This window comes from Mus caroli, chromosome 14 (genome assembly GCF_900094665.2).
Source record: "Mus caroli chromosome 14, CAROLI_EIJ_v1.1, whole genome shotgun sequence".
Taxonomy (NCBI): domain Eukaryota; kingdom Metazoa; phylum Chordata; class Mammalia; order Rodentia; family Muridae; genus Mus; species Mus caroli.
The window spans coordinates 78,429,770-78,445,957 of record NC_034583.1 but is presented as its reverse complement, the minus strand read 5'-3'; the positions used below and the strand labels follow the sequence as shown (position 1 = coordinate 78,445,957).

At 43.5% G+C, this 16,188-nt stretch overlaps 1 protein-coding gene and 1 long non-coding RNA gene across 2 annotated transcripts in view; both read right to left on the bottom strand.

Annotated features, from left to right (window-relative positions):
- Tdrd3 (tudor domain containing 3) overlaps positions 1–8,331 on the bottom strand; it is a 126,453-nt gene extending 118,122 nt beyond the window's left edge. The window contains exon 1 of the mRNA XM_021181871.2: positions 8,066–8,331. Within this exon, the coding sequence (XP_021037530.1) occupies positions 8,066–8,106 (41 nt within the window). The 5' untranslated portion in view covers positions 8,107–8,331. The remainder of the gene's footprint in view (positions 1–8,065) is intronic.
- LOC115029213 lies at positions 6,802–7,768 on the bottom strand. The gene is made up of 2 exons (XR_003834767.1): positions 7,307–7,768; positions 6,802–6,890 (listed from the first exon to the last, which is right to left on the bottom strand). It is a non-coding gene; the product is annotated as an uncharacterized LOC115029213 (long non-coding RNA).
- Positions 8,332–16,188: the final 7,857 nt, after the last annotated feature.

The following is a 16,188-nucleotide window of genomic DNA, read 5'->3' as shown; positions in this document are numbered from 1 at the left end:
GTGGGGGGCGCTATGGGGGACTTTTGGGATAGCATTGGAAATGTAATTGAGGAAAATATGTAATAAAAATATTAAAAATCAAAAAAAAAGAAAAACTAACTTTATAATTGTAATACAATATATTGAAATTTTTATTTCAATATATAAATAAAATATTGCAAAATTCACATTTTTACCCTAAATTTTCAGAATTCACTACATGTTATAGCATACCTGACTTGGACCTGACACATCTGAAAGTGTTCAGTAGCCACATATGGCCATTACAGTACTAAAATGTCCCCAAAGGCTTTTACATTGAAGGCTTAGAACTCAAAGCAGCCATGTTTAAGATGAGGTCTTTGAAGAAATAATATTTTCCTTTGGTTTATGACCCAACTATCTGAAAAAAATGATAATTTTCTAATAGTCTCCATAAAAACTAAATTATAACTGATTCGTGTGTGTAAGCCTGAAAACTAGAATCAATTCCTTACCACTCCCGTTGTCAGCTTTTGTCACAGTTATGAGATAACATAAAACTTCTAATACCCTTTTTATAAACTCTTTCCCCTTGAGAAGAGATTCACAAATATCCCTGAAGCCAATCTATTGATCACAATCTCAACTATCACCACCTACTCCTGCCCAGCTCCAACTACTGCAGGGCAGGGACTTTACAACCCAAAGAGTGAGTGAGGTCACCTCTACCTTAAACCCCCATCCCCTGACTAAAACTCCCCAACTCCTATTAACTACAAAATGAAAGTTAAATGTACTGATTATAAGTGCCTGCCACAACACAATGTTCAATAATTATTTGTTGAATAGGCAAATTGATGGATCTACCTGCTTTTCCCTAGACAAAAATCAGACACAGTGTTAAGACAGGTTGTACAACAAGCAATACATATATATTATTATACTGGAAAGTTCTCCAGGCTCCCAACTCTGGGTTAATTGCTTTCAGATGTTTTTCAACACCACTTGGCAAGAAAAACAATAGTGCAGAATATGTTTAAATTCTACCTGTCATACATCACTAAACTTCAACACAAACACAGAATCTTGCACACAGGAAGCAGAAATATTTTCTAAGAGTACTTCAGAACTCTCAAAACACATGAAACCCAAAAAGAAGGAAGACCAAAGTATGGATACTTCGCTCCTTCTTAGAAGGGGCTGCTTGTGGACGTTGTACATCGTGGTGCGGAGCCTAGTGCGCACCACGATGTACAACGTCCACAAGCAGGAAGGAGCTAGAGAAAGGACCCAAGGAGCTGAAGGGGTTTGCAGCCCCATTGGAGGGACAAAAATATGAACTAACCAGTACCCCCAGAGCTCCCTGGGACTAAACTACCAACCAAAGAAAACACATGGTGGGACTCATGCTTATGTAGCAGAGAATGGCCTTATAGGTCATCAATGGGAAGAGAGGCCCTTGGTCCTGTGAAGGTTCTATGCCCCAGTATAGAGAGGAATGTCAGGGCCTGGAAGTGAGAGTGGGTGGGTTGGTGAGCAGAGGTAGGGGAGAGGGGAGAGGAGGTTTTCGGAGGGGAAACCAGGAAAGGGGATAACATTTAAAATGTAAATATAGAAAATATCAAATTTTTAAAAATCATTTAACCAATTAAAAAAAAAAAGAGTACTTCAGTACATACAGAATTGCTTGGGCTATGTTTCTTTATATTAACTTATTAATGTAGACACTATACCTCCAATACCACAATAGTAAGAGGATCTATTTGTGTCTACCTTAAAAACTACAAAGCTGCAAAGCATGTAATACAGAGAGACAGGAACGTGCACATGCATGCAGGCGTGCACATGAGCGCGCGCGCGCACACACACACACAGCACAGATGCACCCTACTGAGGTTACAGTACATACTAGGCCGAGTCCTTCCCTTTCCATCATCACGGCTTTCTTTTCTGTTCTCTTCATCTTTGACTTGACAACCTCTTAATGTGTCACATTATCACACATTTCTTTTCCCCTCTTTCTGCTTTTCTTTGTTGTACTATGGTTCCACAAGCATGTCCCACATTTTCCTGTTATTGTTAGAATAGTCTACTTATTGTGCAAATGTCACTCACCTACCTATAACACTGTAGACCTTAAGAAGTTTTCGACTGCAGGACTTATGTGTAATATAAATCATCAAAATGCTAATATTCTCCTCCTTTTGTCAGAATGAGAAAACATAAGCTAAAGTAAGCTGATGTGCTATTTTTATGATTCTTGAACTGTTACTATGTGGTTTTTAGTTGATTTAGCAAATGCTGCTGAGTGAAAGAAGAAATTTATTTCCAACCTGCTGAGGCAGCAAGTTTCTTTATAGACCTCAAGCTTGAGGCAGTCAAGCCTACAGGCAGCTGAAACTAGATTTATAGGTGAGTCACCAAAAATGACTGCAAACAGCACCTTAAAATCATACAGGCTGACAAAATACCCAGTTTACACCATCAACAGAAGCAGCGAGGGATGTGTAACACATTCTAAGGCAAAACATTAACAAAGGCATACCACCTTTCAACATTTTAACTTTGCAAAGAATATAACTAGAGAGAGATGACCAATGTGCACTACAGTGGGAACTATCTTAAAACAGAAGGGACTGCGAGCTGAGTATTGTGGTCTGTGCCTTTTTTTCCCAGCACTTGGAAGATGGAGGCAGCGGTAGGCAGATGTCTATGAGTTCAAAGCAAGCCTGATCTACACAGCAAGTTCTAGGCTGGCAGCCAGAGCTACATAGTGAGAACCTGTCTAAAAATAATAATGGTAATGAAAAAAGGATGTTTCCAATAAGCCTCCCTGAAAACCAAGCAGAAGTAACTGATTTCTTATAGTGTTCTTCAGCCTCTAAAAGATATTATGATTTTGATCCTTCCCAAGAGAGCACACAAGAACATTTTTATGGCAGTGGTAAAGAAAATGCACTTTATAAGCCAGATGTGGTGGCCAACCCCTTTAATCCCAGCACTAAGGAGGCTTATGCAGGTGGGGCTCTGGGAGTTCAAGTTCAGCCTGCTGATGGGCATACTGAGTTCCAGGACAGCCATAGCTACAGTGAGACTGTCTCAAAGAAAAATGAGGTAGGAGGGAAGGTAGAGAAAAGGGAAACAGAAGGAAAATTCATTTCTCAGATTTATTTCAGAAATAAAAACTGGTATGCATGTTATATGTAACTTCAGTAACTATAATAAACTTTGTATAATGGTACACATCTGTAACCGGCTATTACCAGCACTAGGGAAGCTGAAGCGAAATTCCCAGTTCAAGGTCAGCTTGGAATACAGAGAGGCCATGTGGGAGAGGAGGTCCAGTACTGTGTTCACCTACGTGTAAGAGTTGCTACAGAGTAACATGGATGAATAAAAATTCCTAATATCCTTTTCATAAATGTATTATGCAACTACTAGCACTAATATAAGCAGTTGCATTGATGCTACTAGCCACCAAAGGTTGGTTCTACCTGTGCTGTTAAGACAGGTTGTTTTTCACCTAAGATTGAAAGCTCTCATTCACCAGCAGTCTCCTGGGGAACAGTGTGCCTCTAAGAAAACAGAAACCAACCAAACAAGAAGAGCACAGAGGGTGGGCTGAAGAATGACAACCGCACTCTTTATTGTGATAACTAAGCTTCTACAGGTGGGATAAGAAGGAAGACTGAGGAATTTTAAACCTTAGACTTAGACTACAGAAGAGTAGACTCCCTTGGTACTCTACATTCCATGTGCACTGGGAGCCTATGGCTGCTCTCCAGCACCAGAGCTGTTGCAGTGTATAAGCTGCAGTTTCTTAGTTGTAGAAAAGTAACACAAATGTACTTGGGACAGAAGATGCTAGTGTGGCAGCAGTAGCCAAAATGAGATGACCCAGAGGAAAGGTGAGAGAGATTCTGGGGGGCAGGGGGAGGAGATCTTTAACATCATACTCTATCTCCTCCAGTCTATTAAAAAAAAAAAAAAAATCAGTTACCTGGAGTGTTCTGTGGTTAAGTCATCAGTATTCTGTGCTTCAAAAATATATTTTTTAATAAAAAAAAATTGTTTTGTTTTACTTTGCTTCAGACAAGGCGTCTCTCTACAACCCAGACTGGCCTGGAATTTAGAGCAATCCTCTAGCTTCATCCAGGAACATCTGTGAGTCACCATGCCCCGCCTTTAAAAAGCACCATAACTGCTTTATGGATCTTCAACTCTAAACTGCTTTAGAAAACAAAATACACAATATAGTGTTTTGCTTTTTTCAAAAATTCTTAAGACTTCAAAACATAGGTTTAGGTGATCCAATTAAAATGACAAGTTCTTTCATTATGACACTAACCACCTCTCAGACTAAGCTTCTGTCCCAAACACAAAACAGCAAACAATTCCACTTCTAAAGGTAGGACTTAATCCTGTCTTTGTTGACTTGGGTTTTTCAGACGGTCTCAGTATGAAGCCTAGGCTAGGATTACAAGGACACAGGGCAATGGGTTATTCTGAATCAACCATTTAAATGAGAATTGGTCACCACAATGCACTACAAATAAGTACTGAATTTTGTTTTGTTTTGTTTTGAGGCAGGGTTTCTCTGTGTAGCTCTGGCTGTCCTGGAAATCACTCTGTAGACCAGGCTGGCCTCTAACTCAGAAATCCGCCTGCCTCTGCCTCCCAAGTGCTGGGATTAAAGGCTAAGTACTGAAATTTTATTCTGAGTATTTGAGCCAATTCTTGGTTCCACCACTTAGAATTGGGAAAACTATGACTCTCTTGTGATTTGGTTAAACTACACATTAATTCTACAGACAATGTGCTCTCACAAACATAAATTCAATGATTACATTCTTCCTATCATATTTAAAAGGAGGAAGAAGAGAAGGAAGAAAAAGGGACAGGGCAAGGAGGGAGGAAGGGGGGAGGGGAGGGAGGGCAAATGGCTCAGATAAGAAACTTGGGTTTGGATCCCCATCACCTGTATAAAATGCTAGGTGTGGCTGCTCAGGAAGGAACCTGTAAAGCAAGCCCCAGCGAGACAGGATGAGCGGCAGGAGTGTGCTGGGTGTCAGTCTGTCCCAAACCAAGGAGCCAGCTCCAGATTCTGTGAGGAACTCTATCTCTAAGGAATACAAGAGAGAATGATGGAGGACTCCCAGCCTCCTCTCTGGCTTCCAAATATACACACACATGCACAAGCACACATGCACGCACACACAGGTATGCATACATGCTAGACACATTCACCTCACATGCAAAATATTTTAAATATTTTAAATAATAAAAGATGGATGTGTACAGTAAGTAGAAACAGACAATTCCCTCTACAGACAATTGAGGAAAACAAGACACACGACATGTCTACACAAATATAAAGCCAAATCCTTTTTATGACGTTGTTTTATGCATAGAATTAAGCACTACAAAGGACTGAGGTGCCATTTTAGATATTTAAACAAACCAAATTACTACAAAAATCCCTAAAACATTTTAAAGTGAAGTCCATGAAACCTAATCCTCTGTGCTACAAGTCAGAGGTGTGGGGCTATTGACGGTATAGTATTGCTTAATTTACATTTTAAAGCCCTGAGTTTGGCCGGAATATTACTGAACATCTGAGACTTAAAATACTCATGAATCCAAGAAATTTCAATAATAAATTGGTCTCCTGCATCAAATTATCAGCATAAGCCACTCACTATTCTTTCCCTACTTTACATACAGGAGATAAACAGATTAGTAACTGTGTGGATGTTTTAGCATTTCATTTTAGAACCTACAACTACTTTATGCACACTTTATAGCACACTAGAGTCCAAAAATATTTTGTTTAGCGTCAACAACAACCCCAGAGGGGAAATCTGGATGTCAGAACTCTACCGAGTTATTCAAAGCTGTTCTCTAGTCTAAACTTTTCTTCTCAGCACTCTTATCTGTTTAACCCTTTGAAATTCATGGAGCATGCTTAAGGCTCTGATTAAAGGCCTAGGACAAGCCACATCACTGAGGAGAGCCCATGCCTTCCTTCCTTGGCACAAACTTTGGTGAACATGGGTCAGGATTCTAGAAAACTCCTACCCACCTTAGAGATGTAAGAACTTTAGTGATCCCAGCCTTTATCTGGACTCTTCAGAAGCAAAACAGATTGGTAGAAAGGACTATGTAAACCTAACTGGCAATACAAAGTGGCAAATGATAACATGTAACATTGCTGGAGATTTGTAACAATCTTAATAAAGGAGGAGGACTCTGACTGGGCATTTGTGGTTGACGGGCCACTCCAAGGTCAACTCTTCCAACTTAATAAGACCCTATGATGCAATATATTTCTAGGTATCAAAGATACCACAGAAAAATAATATAGACTTCTCTGCCCTTAAGGAGTTAGTTATAAGAGTCCGGATAAAACAAATTTAGGATCCTAATAAAGTGACAAACGTTCCTATAGGATGTAGCCCTGTTTCAGAATGCACTCAAAAGGCCATACGTGTAAACAAAAGGGGTATCACTAGTTTATAAGAGTAAGACTCAGTGTAATGAAGAACTCAAATAGATGCTAAGTCTGGTCTGATCCAAACCTGCAATCCCATCATGAGTTCCAGGCCAGCCTGGGCTACATACACTAAAATGAAGACAGACTTAAGCTTATTCTGGACAGTCTTGTAAAAATAAATCAAGGAAATGAAAGGAGGCATCCCATTGAAAGAGGAAAATAAAACTGAATAAAGTGAAATTTTTAACTTACAATTTGCAGTAAATGGGGGCGGGGGGGGGATGGTGAGGAGGTCTGTAACTTTATAAAGTATAGTACAGTATAAACAAATACTAAGTACACAGGACTGAACCAGCCTAGTTACATCAACATTTATTTCAACCACTTTCTAGCCAGGTCATGGAAGAAAGTTACTTCTTTGCCTTCATCTTCACACCTGTGAGTAGGGCAGGGAAAAAAAAAGGCCTGTCAAGTCAATTAGCAAAGCATTCACAGCAGGGTTGTTATGTCACTGCCCTATTGGTCAAAACTTTATGATCAAAGTAAAATTCCAATCCTTTAAGCACTGGCTTCCTCCTTCTTGGCTTTAATCCTCAAATACCTCCCTACTTCCAGTAACCTCTGGGATCTAGTGTCCTTTCTCCAAAAATGAACACTTTCCTAACTCTACACCTGCAAAGTCTTTCTTCACTATCTGCCAGAACCCACTTCTCTCCTTCAGTCATCAAGTGCTCGTTCTGTCCTTCACGGTTTGCTAACACTGCGATAGTTTTCTTGATGCTTCTCCCTTCTCACTCAAGTGTAGTTTCAGAAAGCTGGGACGAGTAATCTGTATTTCATCCTCATCCCTACCCATCAGCCCAGAAGGTACCGACGCCAGGCTGGAGAAAGCGACGCTGAATTAAACTGGATGTTTACAACTGGAGTGGCTGCAATTCCAGAAACTGCTTAATGTCAAGTAATTTGTCATTGCTCTCAGATTCTCAAAAGTCACGGCTGGAAAGGTATTTTTTTTAAAAATCAGACCAACGCCATCCTTTCAAGAAAAGTTCCACGGGGCAGCCCCGGCACGAGTAGCCGGGTCGGTCATTCTCTGCTTCGCGAGTTGAGCGTGCAGCAAGGGCAGCGGCGCTCCGGTCGGCGCGGTAGTTTGAAACGAGGGCAGCGGGCCGGCTCGGGCCGCCGCGCGGGACTGGGCTCCGTGCTCCCGCCAACTTCCCGCAGGCCGCCGCCTCCCGCGTCCGCCGCAGCGACACCCTCCAGGGGCGGCGGCGCGCCGTGCTCGGCCCCGCGGGTGCTCCTGAGCGGCGTGGCTCGGGGCCTGGCCGCCGCCCGCTCCCCGGCCCCGAGGCCTCGCTCCCTCCCCGCGGGCCGCCGCCGCTGCCGCCGGCGCGCCGCTCCGGGTCGCAGGCCGCCGCCCCTAGGGGAGCGGGGACGCTCGCCCAGCTCCGCGTGGCGCCGGGGGCGGAGCCGGCCCCGAGGGCCCCCGAGAGGACGGGGGCGGGTGGCCGTGGCCGCCTTCCCCGCCGCATCCCCGGCACCCCTCTCCCGACCTTCCCCGGGGCCCGACCCGAGCCCGGGGCCGGGCGGCCGGCGCGACGCGGCACTTACCAACCCGCCTGGGACAACGCGGCGCCGGACACCTCGGCCATGGTTAGCTGCTCAGGCTCGGGGACGGCGGGGGTCTGAACTGAGGGTGGGGGACAGGCCTCCTGCTGGAGACCCAGAAAAAAGAAAAAGAAGAAAGAGGGGGAGAAAAAAAAGAAGAAAGAAAAGAAAAAGAAAAAAAAAAACTCCTCTGTTCGACTGTGCCACTGGGCATGCTCAGTGCGACGGGCGCTTCCGCGTGCGGGTTCCGCTCGCCGCGTTTTGCGAGCGGCCGCAGGGGCCGGCCCGGGCTGGGAGCGGCGAGCCGCCAAACGCGGCCTGGGCCGGGGATCGGACGCGGCGCCGCGGGGGACGGCGCTAGGCTAGGCTGGTTGGCGCCGCTCCTGCTGCCGGGGACCCGGCTGCTTGGTCACTCTCTAAGTTGTACACACACGCGCGGGAGCCGCGCATCCCAGGGGCTGGGCTGCCTCACGGGACGGGACACGGACCCCCGCGGCCCGGGCGGCGGCGCATCGGGGATGATGCTACCACGGCCACGTTTGGGGCGGTGCAGCCCAGCCCATTCTGCACCCGAGCTGGCTGTTGTCACCAGGGACCGCTCCATTCGCCCGGCCTTGCGGTCGGCCGAGGCTCAGAGACTGCGGCTCGCACCCCCCTCTGGGTCCCCGCAGACAGTTGGGTGAGCGCGACACCCTAACCCTGCACTTAGGGGAGTTGGCTTTGAAACTTGGCAGCGGGGACAAGACTTTTTTTTTTCTTGTCACCCTCCTGCTGGGCGTAGCCCTAACCCATTGCGACCCAACGACCTTGGCACCCGCACCTAACCGGGCTAGCACCGCCCTACGCCGTGCCCTTTGCCGCACGCGGGAGGACCGGGGTGCACGGCGTGTCCCCGACTGGGCACGCGCAGCGACGCCACCGAGCTGCGCCGGAACGCTCCCATCGTGATTGGGCAGTCGGGAGTCACACAGGCCAATCAGAGAAGAAGTTTCTGGGTGGGGGCGGGCCTGTTGGTGCTCCTAAAAAGTTTACTCCAGGATCTGGGTCCTTCTCCTGGGACGGTGGCGCGGAGGAGAGTTGGGGGAAAAGGTATTTCCCAGTGATTCTACAGATTACAGGCTATTTAATAACTTATAGTCGATAAATTTTGCAGTGTAAATAAAACATCTAATAATTTAAAAAAAACTTATATTCGGTCTGCAACCCGTCGCGGTGGCTGCTTCACCTTTACTGTCACCTTCACTGAGCCAGACTTGGGAGAGACTGCAAACTTGGCAGCTGCTCCTGAGACTTAGAAGCAACTTAGTAGAGAAAGAAGGGTATTAAGCATCCAGAAGTTAACTGAAATCTCCATTTCTCACTTTAGCTATTCACAGTTCTAAAGTCACTATGTCTTCTTTGGGGAATATGCTATGATGTCTTTCCGAACATACATTTTGCACCTACGTATACTTAAATGTGTACAGCATGTTCAGAATCTGGAATAAATTTCTTTCCTAATATTTGCAGTAGTAGAAAATGTTTTAAATCATCCATGAGCAGCAAGTGTGTTTATATGTACAAGCTGACCTGAACACAGAGGGAAAAACAATAAAGGTAAATGGACAGTTCAGGTTAATTGCCAATTTTGTTATTAAATAGACCATAGCAAACAACTTTTTATTCGTGTAAATTGTTAAGTGAAAGTTTATAATGTCCCAATAACCAGAACCATTGAATAAATAAGCCTTTAAACTGGTTCTCACATTCAGTGTGATACAATAAGAATTTACCATTGCAGGTGCTTATGAATAAAGTTAAACATTGCACAAAATACCAAACCCACTTCAAGAGTGTGATTCCTACTGGAGGAATTTGTTACAATAAGAGCATCAAAAACTAAAATCATGACATTAATGGCACATTGAATTTTTGAAATAAACTGGATAAAAGTCTGTAGGAATACAAAATCTTCACATACCAGTGTATTAAAATGATAGTGAACAGCAGAGGGGGAAATGCCTTTATCCTTACAACAAAGAATGCCTTAAACGAGTGCTGGAATCAGTCGCTCAACCTGATGTGTGCTCCCTTCCACTAGACATTAACGTCTCTTAAAAAATACAGTGTTCTTTTAACTTTAGCTTCTAGGTAATGATTCTCAGTCAGGTGCTGGGTCAGAAGCTCGTGGGCACATTTAACAATGTATAGGGACACTTTTGGATGCTACAGCCTTGGAGATTGCATGAGGTCAATCCAATTTGGTGGGTAGAAGCCAGGGTTGGAGACAAACAACCTGCAATGCACAGGGCACTTGTGGAACCCTCAAAAATTTTGCTGGTGTAAAATATCAATAGTGCAATATCGGGACCAGGCAGTGGTGGCGCACACCTTTAATCCCAGCAAGCACTTGAGAGGCAGAGTCAGGAGAATCTGATGTTCAAGGCCAGCCTGGTCTCCATCGATATTTTCAAGCCAGCCAGAGCGACATACTCAGACTCATTGTCACATACAAATACGAAGAGATAAAACAAAATTCCTAAATCTAGAGAAATTTTATAAAATTTCATAGCAATTACAGAAATTTGAAAATAGACCAAATATTGAATTTCAGTGTGTTAATGGAGTTATCATTAGATATTATAATGGAATCTTGGAAATCCTATGCCAGTGTATTTATTTATGATGAATTGTATTTGCACATACTTTATATCCATTTATGTATGTGTATATATGAGAGAGAGGAGAAAATATGGCAAGATATTAAAAACAAATCCATCCAAGGGTCCTGGTGCTTGTTTTCGTCTTTTTTTTTTTAACTTTCCCCTAGATTTTAAATATTTCTAAATTTTAAAAAAGTCAAAATGAATTATACTAACAACACCAAAATTTTTCATTGCAATATTGTTCTGTAAAGATAATCTGATACCATGGAAAATGATAACAGCTGAGTAGATACATTTTATCTTGTTTTAGATAAATCATTAACTTACTGTAAATACAAAGTCTTCAATGAGCTGAATTTGAAAGGAAAAATCCTAAGAATGAAAAAAAAAGGTTTTTGGTAGATTTTTTTAAAATGCAGAAGATATTAGATCTATTGGCATCCAAAAGGAAGTGAACAAAATCACTTGGATTCCCCTGTCATTTCAGTGAAGGAAAAAATTCTCAATGAACAGGGCAGAAGAATATAGCTGAACAGGATGAAAGCAAAAACTATAGTCTAACCAAAATGCAGACACACCTTGGATTACAGTTGGATCTGGCTGGAACACAGACGCACCCTTAGCACACATTTTTAATCCCTAACAGTGAAGATAAAGGTTAGTTTGTAGAAGGAAGCAGTCATGTTTGAAAGTGATGTCTAATAGAGAGGAAAACAAAGTGATATGACAAAATGAGATAAGCCTAATGAGAACAGATAGGAAAGAGAAACCACTTAAGAGCAACAAGAGGGACAGGTGTTTATGGCAGTTTGGTCAGGACAGTTTTACAGAGACAGGTTGCAGAGAACACACTAGATACAGGTGAAGATTGAACAGGCCAGACAATGAGAAGGAAACAGAAGATTAGAACATATTGCCCAAGTTAGTATGAGGGCAAACAAATAGAGCAAGTCAGTCAGAAGTCAAGAGAAGCCAGATTGAATCAGTCAGTTTGAAAGATTAAATTGTACAGATGATAAAAGCTTCCAGACCTAGGCCTAGGGAGTTAGTACAGAGAAAGAAATGCTCTACACTCATACCAAGCCATGTGTTCACACAGCTTGAGTCCAGATAAGGTCTGGAAATTGCCCCCACTGAGTCTGAGAGGTTTACACAGACATCGATCTCAGCTAAACAGGGCTGGTTTATTGAGCTCATGATCAATATAGAGACAAGAAAGTAAACAGTTTAAACAGAAGAGAATAAAAGTGCTACAATAGTGACCTTCAAACATGTAAAGCTCTCACATACAAGAAATGTACACTTGTGTGTTCCTCAGCCCCAGGATATGGTACTGGGAATAAAATGAAGATAATTTCCCCTTAACATAAAAATGGTTTGTTCTGCCTGCCTGTTTGTTAATCCTGCTACCCTAAATGGACCGCCTTGGCTGGCCTCAGTGGGAGAAGATGTGCCTAGCCCCGCAGTGATTTGATGTGTGGGAATGGGGGAGGATTAACTGGGTAATGACACTTAAGGAAGAGGTTCCTCATTCTCCAAAGAGAAGGAGAAGGTGGAATGGGGGAGGAGCTGCATGAGGGGGATAAAATTGGGAGGAGGGCTGATGCTGGGATATAAAGTAAATAAATAGATTTATAATTTTAAAAAAATTAAATACAATGAAGTAAAAATTGTCTAGATTCTTTTGTGTCCAATCATGCCAAACATAATTTTTAAGATAGAGCCCCAAAACAGAAAAAGTGGTTGACATTTAAGAAGAACTGAAACCAAACAGGCAAGGTGTCAAGGTGTTACACACCAGTAATATCAGCACTTAGGATGCTGAGTAAGAGGACTGTGTGTGACAAACCAGATCTTTTGGGTTCAGGCTCCATCTTAGAGAACCCGACCTAAGGTTGAACTCAAGTTAACTAACAGGCCAGTACCGAGCACCAGTTTCCAGGTTATTCCCCAACAATCTGCACCTCCAGGTGCCCCTGCACTTCAATTCCTAAGAGCCAGCAATTGGAGGAAAACAGAAGTTAAGTTTATGGTTAGGTTCCCAGCACCAGCCAATTATATTAAAGGCCATAATGCACCCCTCCCAACCCACCAATCAAATGTGTGCCAGGCTAGATAGCCACTCCTTCCTCTATAAATTCTTGCTGGAACTGGGCTCAGGGCCGCATCCTCCCGACCTGCTGCATTAGAAACGGTGATGTGGCCCAAGTTGGAGCTTGAGGACATCCTAATATGATTTCACCAGAATCGACTCTTTGGTGGTGTTTTGGGATTCACAAACGCTTCTTGGCACAGCATGTGAGTTTGAGACCAACTTGTGATATGTAATGAACACTGAGTTTAACAAAACAAAAACCTAGAGATAACCTCCATCTGGTGCCACATGGTCTGGGCAGGGAGTGAGCCCCAGATGACCACCGGTTCTTCACCCTGTAGCCAGGGTGGGGACACACAGGATGAACAAGGCTTATAACTCCATAGGCAACTCCCGGATGACACCAGACACCCGGATATACTGAATACCACAAAAGTGAGCAAATAAATAGTGGAGAGATGGAAGAGAAAGAGAAGCAGAAGGATGTGTGCACAACGAGAAGAGCCAGAACTCGAGACTCGAGAGAAGTGAGGAACAGCCTGATAGGAATAGCCACTAATACCACCTAAAGCCATGGTGAAGTCCTGGCCTATGCTGCCACTGAGGGTATTTAATCCCTGGTTCACCCTAAGTAAGACATAAGCATTCATGTCCACCATAAAATAAAGCAGTTTGGATAAGCAAGGACCTTCTTCATCAAGGAATGCTGTAGGGGGTGAGGGTGGGGGAGATCTTTGTCGAAAAGAGCCTTGCCTAAATCTTCCAGAGAAGGCCTTCTCTTTTTCAGGCCCTCTGTACTCGGTCAGAATCAAACCTGATTCTGCCCCAGCAGGGGCTCAGCTATCCTCTTCCTTGTGCATAGGGGAAGGGTGGATCCCCATCTCCAGTGGATCACACAGTTCTTTATCACCTATCTTCCCTCTCCTCTTCTTGTTATCTTACTCCAGCCCCCAACTCCAACAAGCATTCCCTGGGAACCCAGGAGCCACTCCTGCCAGCCAAGCAGGTAGGCTAACAGCAGATCTTCACCTCTCCTTCAGCTCCTCCAAGTCCTCTCCCCAGCTCCGTGATAGACCATCTGCAGCAGCCTCCACTCCACTTCAGAGTGGATCACATAGATAATCTCCAAGGAAAGGAAGGAAAATGAATACACAACTTACATAAGTTAATAGTACTAAGTGCCTACATTTTAAAAATGGAGACATCTCATACTAATAGCATAACAGCACACCAGAAAGTTCTGGAACAACTAGAAGAAATCACACTCAAACAGAGTAAAAGGCAAGAAATAATCAAACTCAGGGTTGAAATCACTAAAATAGAAACAAACCAAAAAAAAAAAAAAAAAAAAAAAAAAAAAAAAAAAAAAAAAAAAAAAAAAATTTTTTTTTTAAAAAACTCAAGAAGATTAACTAACTTTTATCCAAATTAAGTAAAAGGCCTCCAAATTAGCAAAATCAGAAATAAAAAGGGACACATAACAATAGACACTGAGGAAATCCAGAAAATCATAAGGACATATATTTAAAAACATTTACTCCATAAAATTGGAAATTCTAAAAAGAAGGGGATACTTTCCTAGAAATATAACACTTATCAAAGTTAAACCACTTAATTTAAACAGACCTATAACCCCTAGAAGTCACCCTCCCAAAGAAAATTAAAAAGCTCAGGGTCAGGTGGTTTTAGAACAGAATTCTACCAGACTTTTAAAGAAGAGTCAACCCCAATACTCCTCAAAATAGAAACAGAAAGAACTGATAAGTTATTTCTCCAGTGGTGAAATGAGCCAGACTAAATCAGGTTTATTGGGAAGCTGCCCTTGGGCACATTTACTGGTCAGAGAAGTCACCATGGCAGAGGGTGGGGCATTCTCCCAAAAAGAGAAGAGAAAGAAGATGGGGGAGGGGAAAGGAGGGGGACAGGGAGAGACCAAAATGTCTGTATTATATAGGGAAGAGCCACTGGAAGAAGGGCAGTCAAGTCCCTGGGCTGGAAAGGTCAGAATTGGAAGGATGAACATTGGTGCAAAAATTCTCAATAAAATACTTATAAACAAAAATCCAAGAACACATCTGCTGGAGCCATCTTCATTCCCAGATCCTGCCAAGATTAGTCTGCACAGGTGAGAGTGTGGACTACAGAAACTAACAGCTTCTGGGGCAGGTAGGAGCAACAGAGCTTCTAAGGCAGGACCCATTTCGGGTTCCAGACATCTGGGGACCTTCCCTGCCAGAGGAGAGGTGTCCACCCCTCCCCGGAGGACTTTGCCAGAGCATCTGCAGGAGCCATCTTCTTTCCCGGATCCTGCCAAGACTAGTCTGCACAGGTAAGAGTGTGGACTAGAGAAGCTAACAATTTCTGGGACAGGCAGAAGCCACAGAGCTTCTGTGGCAGACCCCATTTCATGCTCCAGACATCCAGGAACCTTCCCTGACAGAGGAGAGGTGTCCACCCCGCTCAGGAGGGCTTTGCTGGAGCATCTTCGGGAGCCATCTTGGTTCCCGAATCCTGCCAAGACTAGTCTGCACAGTTAAGAGTGTGGATGACAGAAGCTAACAGCTTCTGGGACAGGTCCTATTTTGGACCTTCATCTTCTGCCAGGAGGCAAGTCCGAAAAACAGATATCTGTGCACCTTCTCTGCAAGAGGAGAGCTTGCCTGCAGAGAGTGCTCTAAACACTGAAACTCAGGAGAGAGCTAGTCTCCCAGGTCTGCTGGTAGAGGCTAACAGAATCATGAAAGGAACAAGATATAACCAGAGACAACTAAAACAACTGACTCTAGAGATTACCAGATGGTGAAAGGCAGACATAAGAATCTTACTAACAGAAACCAAGACCACTCACCATCTTCAGAACCCAGCACTCCCACCTCAGCCAGTCCTGGGTACCCCAACACACACGAAAAGCTAGACTCAGATTTAAAGGCATATCTCATGATGATGGTAGAGGACATCGAGAAGGACTTTAAAAACTCACTTAAAGAAATACAGAACACTGCTAAAGAGTTACAAGTCCTTAAAGAAAAACAGGAAAACACATCCAAACAGGTGATGGAAATGAACAAAACCATACTAGACCTAAAAGGGGAAGTGGACACAATAAAGAAAACCCAAAGTGAGGAAATGCTGGAGATAGAAACCCTAGGAAACTAATCTGGAACCATAGATGCGGGCATCAGCAACAGAATACAAGAGATGGAAGAGAGAATCTCAGGTGCAGAAGATTCCATAGATAACGTCGGCACAGCAATCAAAGAAAATGCAAAATGCAAAAAGATCCTAACTCAAAACATTCAGGAAATCAAGGACACAATGAGAAGACCAACCCTACGGATAATAGGAGTAGATGAGAATGAAGATTTTCAACATAAAGGGCCAGCAAA